Genomic DNA, 14,742 nt, shown 5'->3' with positions numbered 1-14,742 from the left:
TTAGGTTATAGATTAAAGTTCACACTAAATGACAGGAAAGTTGAAATAAGTATAACAGCTTAAAACTTCCTGTTAAATGACCCAGATTTGCTGAATTCCCTTGACCAGATGCAACTCTCAATAATATGATGTGCTGAAAGTACATAAAGCTAAAAGGAAAATCTGGGTCAAGAGGTAGGAAGTAAGATTGGTAAATGGAAGTTCTGGTTGGGACATGCAGAGTTCTAGAGGTCAACGAGGGGGGGGGGGGGACTCCACCTTGTGACAATGTCTATCCATAGCTGCTATATAACTACATACTATCCTTATCAGCCATTGGAATAATTTTTGTACATAAACATTTTTTCACTTTATTGTATTCAATTTTGTGTTCGTATGTCCATCATGAGCTCCTGGAAGCTTCAATTGGAGTCGGATGTACAGAAGAGGAACATAACTGAATGGATGTGGCTTTAAATTACCATACAGCCAAATGATTAGTATTCAGTGCAATGAGTAAATGGAATGCTATACACTGAGTCGAAGCAATAGCTCCAAATTGAAATGATGGTATATTTGAATCAGCGGCATTAGAATGGGTGAGAATAGTCTACATTGGACCCTATTATTTTTCTGGATTTGAATTCGTGGGAACTTGAATCGGTGAATCAACTGAATAAAAAGGAGAAGCAATACCTCCAATTTAAAACAATGGTATATTTGAATCGGTGGAATTAGAATAGGTGAGAATAGTCTACGTTGGACCCTATTATGTTTCGGTTATTTCTCCAAAATATGCTCATGGCGTGGGTCCCGGTGTCTGGCCATCTGTCTGTACATATGTACATCCTTTAACATTTGACTAAAACATCCTCTCCTCACAAACTACATCACCAATATGGACTAAATTTGGTATGATACATCAGAACAGTAAGGTCTCACGGGATTGTGCTCCCCATCCAGATCCACCCCCTATAAGAAGCTGAAAAGGGGGGTTCACCTCAAATTAAGGTAATTTATTTTAAAATATTCTCAGAAACGGACAGCCAGATGCAGACCAAACTCTTCATGAAACTTAGGACCATGCCGTGAACTTAAGTTGTGCTCCCCATGACCATACCACTTCAGTAAGGGGAGCCATGGCCCTTTCCTTCTCGTCCCTCATTTTCACTCCGCATGTTGGGGAAATAACTATCAGGGGAAATAATCGTCAGTTGAGGAAATAACGATTTTTTAGGATTTGAATTTGTGGAAACTTGATCGGTGACTTGGCTCCACATGTAGGTTGAATCTACAACTGCTCATTCCACCTCAATTAAAGCTAACTTTTCCGAACCGGATCCATCGTGTTTTACTGCTATATTCTTTTCATACATGTGTTGCTGTTGGTGTTTTCATCCAATTTTCCCTAACCTAACCCTAACCTCCCCACCACACTCCCTCTCCTTGCTCCTTTCCACATTCCTGTACCCTGTCAGTAGCTCCTCCTCCCCTGTTATGAACTGTATGGACTTCAAATATCCAAGGCCTCCACTCCAACCTGATAGCTCTCAATCCAGGCTGCTGCCGATAAACCATACATCACCTGTTTAACAGTATCCTTCTTCCTACAGGACATCCCTGACTCCTTAGTGTCTCTCCCTGGCTATTGTCTCCTCCAGTTTGACCAACCAGAACCCTATTCTGATAGCAGAGTCACACTGTACATTACAAACTCCATTTCTCACTCTTTGTGTCCTGCATTTACACACCCCAAACTCCAAAGTACCTCTGGCTGTGACTTTCCTTCTGCTCCGGCCTCTTGTTTGGCTGTGTTGTGCCATCCTCCAAAAAGTGATGACTCCATTTACATCTCTCTCTCAGATGACATGGACCAAGTTTTAACCACTCATCCCAACTCCCTCATCCTCATATGCAGCAATTTCTCTCGTCAGCCATGGCACTTCCACAAAGGACTTTTGTAACTCTTTTGTAACTTTTGTAACTTAACAAAATTTGCAATTTTGTAACAATTACAAATCCCAGATTTCTGTCAATGGCAAATCCTCCCTTCTGGATTTGGTTATGACCAACTTCCCTGGCAATGTCTCCTGCTCCGCCTCTGCTCCAGTTGGTTAATCTGATCATGTGCTTGTGAAGGTCAACATCTCTCGTGCCATTCTCAGAGAACAGCTTCAACACCGGTGAGTCTGGTAGTTCTCACAAGCAGATTGGCAGTGATCTCACTTTAGGATTAGTCTCCTTATACCACCCCTGATATTAAATAATTTCAAGGGTTTTCGTTAAAAACTCAGGAATGCATAAACTCTTCAGCATGGTGGAGGTATCGGCTATACCGAGTGCCGTTCTTGTTAAGTCCATCTCTGGTGTATGCTCCCTTCCCTCATTTCAAATGGCACCACAGCTGGCTCCACTCGTGATTAGACCGAATGCCTCAATTCTGTGTTTGCTTCCAAATCTTGTGTCCAAAACCCATCACTCTCTGTACTCACCCTACCCAGCTGCACTCAACCGATATTGGACACTATCTTTTACACCTGAGAAGTTAGAGAAGTTTCTGGCAACTCTCGACTCTGATTCTGCAACTGGACTGGTCAGCATCGAATCAAATATTCTAAATATCTGCTCTGCTGCTCTTGTAAATCCTCTTTCTGCTCTAGCTTTTCACCATATTATTTCTCCAAGGTCGTTTTCCATCTTCTTGTGAATCAGCCAACATCACCACATCATATGAAAAGGTGCAAATATCGATCCCCTTAACTACAGATCTCTCAGCTTTTTAACAGTCATCATCAAGGTCATGGAATCCATCATCGCAGTTGATATGAAATCCTTCCTTTTCTCCAATGACCTCATCTCAGGTCACCAATTTGGATTCAGACCAAGTCACTCCACCTTGGACATGCTGCTTCCACTCGCCCAACAATGGATCGTCAGTTGATCCCTCAATGTCAGACATGAGATCAGGGCTGTCTCTCTCGACATATGTCATGCTTTTGATAGTCTGTCATCCTGCTTCGCTCTCCAATCTCTGCCTATGGCATCCAAGGTCATGTGCACACTTGGGTTACTGACTTGCTCTGCTCTCGGAGCCAACGTGTGGTTCTCAACGGATCTTCTGTCCCTTTGATCTTCTCTCCTTGTCAAGGCTGTAGTTTTCCAATGCAGTGTTCTAGACCCTGTCCTCTTCCTAAGCTTCATCAATGATCCCTTTGACTCTCTGGAAAATCCCCTTTATCTATTTGCTGATGACTCCACCCTCTGCCGTGACATACCTCATCCTTCAGACAGGCAGACTGCAGCTTCTTCCCTCTCTTCAGACTGACAAAATCACAAGCTGGCCAAAAACTTGGAATATGCTGGGCATCCTCCATCATACTAAGTCCTTCCTTAGGACACCTGAACTCACATCCACCTGCAAGGCTTTCATCCACAGCATGATGAAGAACTGCTCTCCCCTGTGGGATGGCTTCCCTACCTTACATCTTGCTCAGCTTGATGCCATGGAGACCAAGGCCTTCAAGATTATTGGAATCACCCATGATGAAGCTAGAGTCTATGGGCCAATCACATCACCATTACAGATTGGTCGGTCATCTTTCCATCTTTTTCTGACTCCTTTCTGGTCTTGCACTCTTTGCTCTTCAGTGCTATGTCCCCCTCATGTTTCTAGAGGACGTACGTGGTCTACCATCAACCCCCCTCTGTTGAAACTATCTAAATACAGGATCGCTGCTCTCCTGCACTCATTCTTTTCTCTTTTTCCCACCTGTGGAATGAAGTTCCATATTCTCTTCCCTCTCTTTCTTTCCTCAAGGTCTTCAAGACATCTGTTCACCACAATCTCAGATCATTCCCCATCCAAAACCATGGTCTTTTCTACCCTCGTTAACCATTTACCACTCCCTTCCCCCACCCCCACACCTCCCTGACCCACCCAAAATTTCTCGTCTTGTCCTTCTTGAGAGCTTTATCCTGTATCCATTGTGTCTACCCCCTGCATCTTCCTTTACCCCTCATTTTTACCCACATCCCTTGTTTGTCTATCCCTTGGCCCTGCACTGTTTGCATTTCGCTTTCTCTGTCTCTGTCTGTCTCTGTCTCTGTCTCTGTCTCTGTCTCTGTCTCTGTCTCTCTCTCTTTCTCTCTCTGTCTCTGTGTCTCTGTCTCTGTCTCTGTCTCTGTCTCTCTCTCTCTTTCTCTCTCTGTCTCTGTGTCTCTGTCTCTCTGCTATTCTTTTTTTCTGCTGTACTTTTCTTCTGGTTCATCCTGATCCATTCTGTGTTCCAGCTTTTCTATGAGCATTGACTTTGTATCCCCAAAAAAACCTCTCATCTGATTAAAAAAACCTTTTCATGCTGTGCAAGCAGAGGAACCACATTGTGGAGCACACCAAATTTTGGAGAAAAATTTGAATTCACTTTCCTGTCTACATTGTGAAAAATGAAAGACCCATGTAGTTATTTTCAAAAGAGTCGACCACTGGGTCATGTATGATTCACAACATACCCTGATGACTTTAATGATATGTTGACTACCTTTCACATTAATGATAGGTTAAAGGGTGGAGGAGCTCCTTGTGAGCCAACAGCCATCCATATCTAGTGCCCAACTGTGTCTGTGGACGTCGTCCTGTAGTTGGGTCAATTTTTTTTTAGGAGGTTGGTTGCAGGATTTACATTCCGGCCACCGTAAAAGCCTTCACTCCGCAAAACACAAGAAAACCGCAAAGAAATCTGAAAACACACTCCATGGGAGTAACTCCTGTGCAGCTGCCTGCCCTTCGCAGGGCACCTCACCGGATGATGGGATTGGGGCAAAGCCTTCAGGGCCCCCACTATTTGATGATGGGAGGAAAATCACAAGGTAAACTTCCCTGGTCAGATTGCAGTAGTATGCGTCAGGGTGGTGCTGATGTGTCGTCCACCAGATGGTGGTCTCCTTGGGTTTACCTGAGGTGGTCCTTTTGATTGGGTGCCTGGAATGTCTGATCCTTAAGAGAAGATGATCACCGGTCTCTGTTATCATCTGAACTCAAGTGATTGAACATCGGTATTGCAGCACTCTCTGAGATTCGGAGACCGGATAGTGGTGAGATCATGGCGGGTGGTTACACCTACTATTGGTCTGGTCGCTCAGATGGTTACCATGCCCAAGGAGTTACTGCAGCTGTGACCAATAAGCTGACTCCAATGATAATTGGGGTAACACCGGTCAACGAGCGTATTATGAAACTAAGGATTCATCACTCCTGGGTATCATTTCCCTGGTCTCTGTATATGCTCCACCTGAGGTGAGTGATTTCACTGTGAAGGACGCATTATATGCCACACTTGAGTCTTTGGTTGATCAGTGCCCCAGGTGAGATACTCTTCTCGCCTTGGGGGATTTCAATGCATCGACTGGAACTGATAGGGTTGGTCATGAGACATGTGTTGATCCTCATGGGTCTGGAACTGTGGACCAGAATCGCACTAACTTCCTTGACTTTGCAAGAAGTCATGGATTAGGATGGCTGGTTCATGGTTTTGGCACCCACAAGCTCATCGCTGGACTTGGTATTCCAATGCTGGTGGTGTGGCAAAGGAGATTGACCACATCCTCGTTGATTGTCGCTGGAGGATGATCCGGAACTGCAGGGTCTAACGGAGTGCTTTGTTCCCCAATACCAACTACAGGCTTGTGGTAGCAACTCTGAAGTTGCAGCTTAAATCTGGGAGAACAGTTCCATCCCAGCCTATGATGGATGATGGCAAGCTCAAGGTTGAGAGGGTAGCTGAGGAGTTTGTGAACAGGCTGAATGGGGATTTTTTTTTTGGTGGGGAGGGGGGGGGGTCTGGGTGCTTTGGGGAATATTGAAGAGTTGTGGAGTGCCTTCAAGACCAACATCCTTGATGTTACCGGTGGATGTCTTCGAATTCGGTATAGGGTGAAGAAAAATATTGTCTCTCAAGGGACACTGGATACCATTAACTAGAGTTGCAGGACCAGGCTTTATGGCAGAGCTGAGCTGTTCAGAGAGTTGATGCATAAAATTGTACGTGCGCTGAGGGTGGACAAAGAGGCCTATGTGTGAGGAATCCGTGAGGGGGTCGAGCATCACCTGTGGTCAAGTGATTCTTGTCCTGCTTGCAGGGAAATTCACACATTGCATTCCTCCAAGCCTGTCCCTCGGTGTACTGCAGTTGGAGCGGAAGGCTGTGGATTCTTGACAGAGGAGCCCGAAGTGAAGGCACACTGGACCGATTACTTTGAGCGGCTGTACCAGGCTCATGCACCAGCTATTGAGTTGGATTCAGGGATGTTACTATCCCTATTGCTGACCCTCCAATCAATTGTGATCCACCTCCATTTGTGGAAACAGAGGCTGCGGTAAAGCGGATGGAATGGAGTTAAGCTCCTGGGATCTGTCGCATCCAAGCAGAACTTCTCAAGCCTGGTGTAAATTCTATACTCATGTCATTGCATGCAGTTCTGCCCTTTGCCTGGAACACAGGCATCATCCCAACTGACCGGAAGGGGGGCCTTGTTGTCCCTCTCTGGAAATGGAAGGGTGATCACCAGAACTGCAACAACTACCAAGCGATGACGCTACTCTCAGTGCCGGGCAAGGTCATTGATATGGTTTGCCACCATCTGCTTGAGCACCAGCACCCAGAGCAGTCAGGCTTTACACCAAGGATGTCAACGATTGACCGTATCCTTGCCCTTCGGGTCCTCACCAAATTCAGATGAGAGTTTCGTCAGGGGCTGCTTGCAGCTGTCGGAGAAGTTTGGATACCTATAAAACAGAAAATACTTTACAGTCCAATTATATTTCTTTATTGAAATATATACAAACGTGTAGAATGAAAGCCTGTTTTGAATTCAGGCAATCCCTAACTCTATGAGAAGATGCACTGAGTGTGTGTGTGTGTGTGTGTGTGTGTGTGTGTGTGTGTGTGTGTGTGTGTGTGTGTGTGTGTGTGTGTGTGTGTGTGTGTGTGTGTGTGTGTGTGTGTGTGTGTGTGTGTGTGTGTGTGTGTGTGTGTGTGTGTATATATGTATATGTATATATTATTTTAACAAGGCATGGATTAAACTATGAGCATCATTTCCAGGAAAACGAATCAATCAATGACAAGCTACAGGAAGGCTTTGACAAAGTACAGAAGTGTTTTGTAAGGTAAAATCACTAAAGCAGGTTGAAAAACAACTCGTTAGATGGTCATGGCTCCAGTTGGCCTGGACGAGGGAGTTTTACTAAGACTAATATATTTATTAAGACCAATTCATATTTTACTCAAGTCTACAAGTTTAGTTAAAGTTTATTTTCCCACACAGCCCATGTTCATCTCTGCAAAGCGTTTGATTCAGTGAATCGGGATGCCCTCTGGAGGATTCTTGGTCTTCGTGGGGTGCCACCAAAACTGATCGATCTGATGTCTGAACTATACTCTGGTACTGAGAGTGCTATAAGCTGTGGTGATGCCATCTGCAACTTATTTCCAGATGTTACTGGAGTTCGTCAGGGGTGTGCACTGGCCCACATACTTCTCAGTGCTTGTATGAACTGGGTTCTGGGGAGGATGTTGGAGAGATCAAGTTGTGATGCATCTTGTGGGAATGTCAAGATCTCTGACCTTGATTTTGCAGATGATGCAGTCATCTTTGCGGAGACCCTGGATATCCTTTTGGGCACCCTCGAGGTGCTGAATGAGGAATCAGAGCTACTGGCATTTTGGGTTTACTGGGTCAAAACTAAGATCCAGATTTTCAATGACATCTTGGATGCTGCTATCTTATCTGTACCAATTTGTGGTGAGGATGTTGAGGTCACGGAGAGATTCACTTACCTTGGCAGTGATATTCATGTCTGCGCATGTGGTGAGCCAGAGGTCAATATATGTCTGGGTTGGGGCTGGGAAGTTGTGGATTCACTGGATCAAGGGGTGTGGCATTGTTGGTACCTATACAGGAGGACGAAAGTCTGAGTCTTTATGGCTTTTGTGCTTCCAATATGACTACAGATCTGAGATGGAGACATAACTCTTTCGGTACCAAGTCTCTTCAGAGAATCCTTGGCGATTGCTGGTCAGACTTTGTGTCCAACGAGTGGTTGCTGAGAGAAACTCGGATGAGATTTGTTACCTTTATACCCCATGAGCATCGGCTGTGGCTATATGGATATGTGGCTCGTTTTTCCTGATACTGATCCTGCTCACCAGATTCTCTCGGCGAGGGTGCCTAATAAGTGAAGGAGGCCAACGGGCTGTCAACGTGCCTTGTGGCTGCAGCAGGTTGATCGACATCTCAAGGAGATGGGGATGGGCCAGGCATCTGCCTTGGGAGCCCTTGGAGTACCGGCGGAAAGTAGATGCAGTGACGCGCTGCTCCCATACCTGACGTGACCTGATTAAATCAGATCTCAAGTTTAATTTTATCACTGTCTTTCAATCTCAGTTTGTCCTTTGTGCTTAGTTTGGGTTTTGATTTGTGTTTATTCTTCTCCAGTCAATCATGTGTTTATGTTTCTCCCTTTGTGAAGCAAGATGATGGATTATTTCACTTTTTAATTAATTTTCAGTGATGTATTATTGGTTTAGACATGGAATTGCAATGCCAGACCAATCTGAAGTTCTGCAGCTTGTTGAAATGAGAAATGATTGAAACAATGAACCTTTTCAATTTTTCTTTCTGCAGGGCTCGCATTGTTGGCTATCTTGTATCACTTCACTTATGCCACTTGGTCACCCTCTAATACAGACAGTAACCACGGAGACCAAAACTCTGCAGCACAAGACCAAGTTTCAGAAAAAGATCAAGAATGTCCCACCCGCTGTCTCTGCTTTCCTGGAACAGTTAACTGCCAAGGCAGAGGCTTAAAGACTATTCCGTCAGATATCCCAGAGGGTACAAGACGCCTTCTGTTACAAACAAATGGCATTGAGAGCCTGCGGCCTGATCAGCTAGTCGAGCGTGACCTACGCATTGTGCTTCTTCGAGGAAATGCTCTTACTGGCTTGAAACCCCATGTATTTCGGGACCTGCTTCATCTTGAAACACTAGACCTTGCTGCAAATCCTGGCCTTGGTACGCTGCCTGTTGGAGCCTTCACAGGCCTCGTCAGCCTCCGTAGTTTAAGCCTATATGGCTGTGGTCTCTCATGGTTACCACCTCAAGCCTTCTCGAGCCTTTCTGGCTTACTTTACTTACATCTCCAGGTGAGACATTATCTCGCATGAAAATGGTTCTTGAGTGCACAATATTGTCACTTTTGTTTTGATGTACTTTGGAGTTATAAACGAATACACATCTGATAATGATCAACTTTATTTAAGTAATGTTTGTTTTTTGGTTTTTTAATTCATTAATATACGAAGGAGATGTACTTGGAAATTATTCGTTGACTCCTTTGTACTATTGAACCCAACAAACTGCATTACATTGTGGTAACATATAACAGTGCTGAAGTTGATTTTCATGGTGCGAGTAATAACTAAGTCATTGGTGGAGAAGTAAAGCTTGCACAAGCAGAGAGGTCGTGTGAGGTCTGTGTTTGCCTGCTTTTGTACTTTTATGGTAAAACTGTCAGAGTCAGCAAGGTAGCTATTGTGCTCGAGTCACAGTCTTGTTGACCTGCAGGACTTGGAGCATGTGACACTGGGGAAGGATCTGGGGGTGATAATAGATATGGACAGGGGGGAGGAGGAAAAGCAGACAGCACAGTGCCAATCAGCTATATGTTTAACAGGGTTTTAGCTTGTATTCGTAGGAGGATATATTACAAATCAAAACAGGAAGTGTTAACACTACAGGAATTTACTGAGACCTCATCCAGAATATTGTTTGTAGCTTCTGGTCAACACATCTCAGGAAGGAAACATCTGCTAGATAGAGGGTTCAGCGTGGGGATACAAGATTGATTCCGGGCCTTGCTCGACTTAGCTTAGGAGCAGTTGAAGGAGACAGGACTTTATAAATTAGGAAGGAGGTGATTACGAAGGGATATGATAGATATGTTTAACCCTAGTTCTACCAACATATTTTACAACCTAATCTTACCAACAGGGGTCTTTTTGGACCCCAATCCAAAACCACTCAGTTTCACTAAATCTGCCAAAGTTTCACAAAAATGACTAAACATGGTCTTTTTTTTTTATAACATCAACGAACATAAAAACAAAATGAAAAATCATTCGTAGAGCAACACTTGGCAAAACAGAACAAAGTAGAATGGCACTTGGTAGAGCGCATACCACCGCCAGGCTGAACAATTTACATTTTGTATCTCACTGATGGGTTGGATCTGAACCAAAATCTAATCGGCTTGTTCTCGTCACCTAACCAACTCATCCACCTAGTTTTGTCATAACTTGCCCACAACTTTTTCAGAAATAATGATATATTTTGACCTTAAAAATAATTGGTGGTTGAATTCATTGACCTGATATGCAAATCCTGTTCAAATTTCAAGTCAATCGGATGAAAATTGAAGGTTTAAGAAAGTGCACCTCAGTAGTTGACCTTTTGGCATATGCTGACCTAAAAAATAATTGGTGCTTGTATTCAGAGAGCTGATGTGAAAATCCTGTTCTAATTTAAAGTCAATTGGATGAAAATTGAAAATTTTAGAAATTATGGCCTCTGTTGACATTTCGACCCATGTTGACTTCAAAAATAGTTGGTGGTTGAATTCATTAACCTGATATGCAAGTTGTCTTCAAATTTCAAGTTAATTGGATTAAGATTGAGGATTATACAAATTTGGTCTATGTTGACCTTTTGGCCGATGTTGACTTCATAAATAGTTGGTGGTTGAATTAAGTGACCTGATTGTGTAAGTCCTCTTCAAATTTCAAGTCAATCGGATGAAAATTTCAGAAGTTTGGCCTATGTTGACCTTTTGGCCCATATTGACCTCAAAAAGAATATTTGGTTGAATTCGGTGACCTCATATGCAAATGCTCTTCAAATTTCAAGTCAATCGGATGAAAATTGAGGATTTAAGAAAATTATAAATGTTGTTGACCTTTGGCCTATGGATGATCTTTTGAGCTCAAAAATTATCGGATTCTGTCAGACCACCAACTCCACCATTTGGTGAAGGTTCATGAAGATCAGTTTAAAATTGTGACCTGTAGGCGATTAAAGGTGAGCAGACAGATAAACAAACAAAAGGTCAACAGAATTGTCAATTATTATTTTTTAATTGCAAAGTAATAAATCTAAAATCTAAAATTAACCTTCCAATTGGAGACTTTTATGACCCCAAATCAGAAGAATTAAATTTCATTCAATCTGCTGAAGTTTCACATCAATGAGGAAACATAATTATTTTGATTGGACGATGTTTCAGTGATAGAGTAAACAAACATAAATATAAATATAAATTGGAGGACTTGCTTCATACAAATACCATGTGAAGTAATCAAACATGCAAAAATTGAACGAAAACAACTGGGGGCTTTTTGGACCCCAGAAAGGATTTGCTTGCACCTCTGTGCAGCGAGGTGGGATCTTAAAACATCATATATATTTATTACCGGCACATATAGATAAACAAACTAATGTTTGTTTATCTATATGTTTATCTCTATGTCTGTTTATCTATATAGGTAGGAATAGGGTTAAGATAATGAAGGGTATTGACAAAATCAGTGTAGAATAGTTTTTCAATAGATTGGACAGTGACAGGACCAGGGACTATAACCCCAAAGTAAAGAAGTTAAGATGAGAGTAAGGTAAGGCTCTTTCACTCAGAGAGTAGTTAATGCATGGAATGGTCTTCCTGAAAAGGTATTGGCAGCTGAAATAGTAGAGAGGTTTTAATTTGAGTTTCATCGTTTGATAGGTACCGAGAAGCAATGGAGACAGAGAGGTATAGGGATGTTGGTGGGTATGGTAGGTAGCTGAGACATGGATGGGCGATGGTATACCTGTGTCATGATTGTGATGTCTGTGAGAGGAGCTTGTCGAAAGATGAATGTGCTGTGTGTTTGTTCATTCCTCTCTAACCTCGCCTCACCCACCCCCCCCCCCCAAAAAAAGTATATATCGGGACACTGCATGGCCAAAAGTATGCGGACACCCATTCTAATTTGTGGATTCGGCTATTTTAGCCACATCCATTGCTGACAGGTATATAAGATCAAGCACACAGCCATGCAATCTCCATAGACAAACATTGGCAGTAGACTAGTAGACCTTACTGAAGAGCTCAGTGACTTTCAACGTGGCACCATCATGGGATGCCACCTTTCCAACAAGTCAGTGGATCAAGTTTCTACACTGCGAGAGCTGCCCCGGTCAACTGTAATGCTGTTATTGTGAAGTGGATACGTCTAGGAGCAATAACAACTCAGCTGCGAAGTGGTAGGCCACAAAATCTCACAGAACGGGACCACTGAGTGCTGAAGCGCGTAGCATGGAAAAATCGTGTTGTCGGTTGCAACAATCACTACCGAGTTCTAAACTGCCTCTGGAAGCAACGTCAGCACAAGCACTGTTCGTCGAGAGCTTCATGAAATGGGTTTGATGGCCGAGCAGCCACACACAAGCCTAAGATCACCATGCACAATGCCAAGTGTTGACTGGAGTGGTGTAAAGCTCACCGCCGTTGGACTCTGGAGCAGTGGAAATGTGTTTTCTGGAGTGATGGATCACGCTTCACCATCTGGCAGTCCGACGGATAAATCTGGGATTGGAGGATGCCAGGAGAACGCTACCAGCCCAAATGCATAATGCCAACTGTTAAGTTTGGTGGAGGAGAAATAATGGTCTGGGGCTGTTTTTCATGGTTCGGGCTAGACCCCTCAGTTCCAGTGAAGGGAAACCTTAACGATACAGCATGCAATGACATTCTAGACGATTCTGTGCTTCCAACTTTGCTCATGGGGGCATTGTCATGCTGAAACAGAAAAAGGACCTTCCCCAAACTGTTGCCACAAAATGAGGTCCACACAGAAATGGTTTGTCGAGATCGGTGTGGAAGAACTTGACTGGCTTGCACAGAACCCTGACCTCAAGCCCATCGAACACCTTTGGGATGAATTTGAACGCTGACTGCGAGCCAGACCTAATCGCCCAACATCAGTGCCCGACCTCACTACTGTGTGTATTGGCCATGTGTGTGTGTGTGTGTGTGTGTGTGTGTGTGTGTGTGTGTGTGTGTGTGTGTGTGTGTGTGTGTGTGTGTGTGTGTGTGTGTGTGTGTGTGTGTGTGTGTGTGTGTGTGTGTAAAACATCCTGGTGATGTCTGTACGCCCTCTCCTCCACTCCGAGATCTCCTCCCCGAGTGGGTTTAAGTTGATAAACCGCAGGTTGAATTGATGAGGTGTACATGTTACGCAGGCTTGATGGGCCGAATAGCTTCCTCCTGCATCCAGGTTCCTCGTGTATCATTGTGTGAGTTACTGGGATAAATCAGGCTCAATGCAGTAAGCCAGATAATGTTATTGTTGTGAGCACGCACTGCCTTTAATGGCCTTGCTTTGTATTGATTGACCAAGTTTAAATGAGACGAGAGACTTAGTACAAGGATAATCCTTCCATCTGTAGTCAAGTTATTTGATTTGAACTGCAAAGCTGAATCTCGGGTTGTTTCCAGAAGCAAGAGGTTTGGGGCCATTGATTTATAGGGTACACAAAATGGCGAATTTCGTCTCTCCGTGATCTCTCAACCCCCCCTCCCCCCCCCGGCCAGCCCGCCTCTACCCCCTCCCTCTCTCCCACTCTGTACATCTCAAACGTGCCTATATCCACTCTCATCCGTTGATGGGTTGATGCCAACCTCCTCCCAAACCCCTTTCTCCTTTTTCCCATCTACATACCCAGTCCTCTCATAAATTCCTACTCAACTTTTTCTCTCTTCTACTTTTTCTCTTCCTTTTCCATTTTAATTTTGCTCAATTCCTCAAGCCCCCCCCCCTCTCACCCCTACTTTTTACCACGTGTGTACATAATAAATCAATGAGTCCTTATTAAAAGATCCCAAGATTGAAAAAAAAAAAACATCATTGAGTTTCTGCTAATTTAATGTTTGGGTCTGCCCAGACAGTCCTTATAAATAAAATACATACAAGATCTTCGCTGTTGGCTATGGTCAGAAATTGAGATGTGATAATATTCCCAGTATGTTTAACTGAGCTGTTAGCCTTCTGTAGCTCTTCATTTCATGGAAGTTTGTTGTCTTCATACCTCAAATATAACAAGAGGGTTTTCCAAAAGCAGAGTATCAGGCAGCAAGGGTGGCCATTCTGTTTGCAGCGATTAGTCAGCCGTGAGAGCATCGTTACATGGATGCTACACACTGAGTGTGGCACAAGCATTATTTGATGTCAGACAAGAAGAAAGTTCTAAAAATTCCAAAGAATTATTTTAACTCCTCGAACGTGTTTGATAACCAGAATGAATGCCTGCATCAGCAGGAGGAGGTGTGTCCCATTGTGGAAAGGTGAGGACAGATGCTGAACCGTTGATGAGCAATGAAATAGTTGCAGATCCTCTTCACTTTCTATTTTTCTAATTTCACATACAAGCAAAGAACTTGTCCTTATGGACGGGTTAATTCCCCCAGAATTATGGATGGGATTACCTGTAACACCCATTCCCACTGGGAATGGCTCGATTCAATACACATTTAATACGGCACTTTCAAAAATGACGTAACCCACCCCAGATTGCTCGGCACGCACGTGCAGAAACCCCGAGTGATGAAGTCTATCTGGACGGTCTGAACACATTTCATACCTGCCGGATAAGGATTGCAGAATGAAATGGATG

General features: G+C 43.7%; 1 protein-coding gene across 3 annotated transcripts in view; it reads left to right on the top strand.

The window, feature by feature from the left end:
• LOC147025734 (reticulon-4 receptor-like 2) overlaps positions 1-14,742 on the top strand; it is a 127,046-nt gene that overhangs the window by 76,398 nt on the left and 35,906 nt on the right. For all 3 annotated transcript variants that reach the window (XM_085880435.1, XM_085880437.1, XM_085880436.1), the window contains one exon: positions 8,662-9,182. In XM_085880435.1, the coding sequence (XP_085736561.1) occupies positions 8,662-9,182 (521 nt within the window). The remainder of the gene's footprint in view (positions 1-8,661; positions 9,183-14,742) is intronic.

Source organism: Eptatretus burgeri, chromosome 5, assembly GCF_056783735.1.
Source record: "Eptatretus burgeri isolate ZD-2024b chromosome 5, Ebu_testis_v1, whole genome shotgun sequence".
Lineage (NCBI taxonomy): Eukaryota > Metazoa > Chordata > Myxini > Myxiniformes > Myxinidae > Eptatretus > Eptatretus burgeri.
The sequence above is the reverse complement of the archived record's forward strand: the minus strand, read 5'-3'. Positions and strand labels throughout refer to the sequence as shown.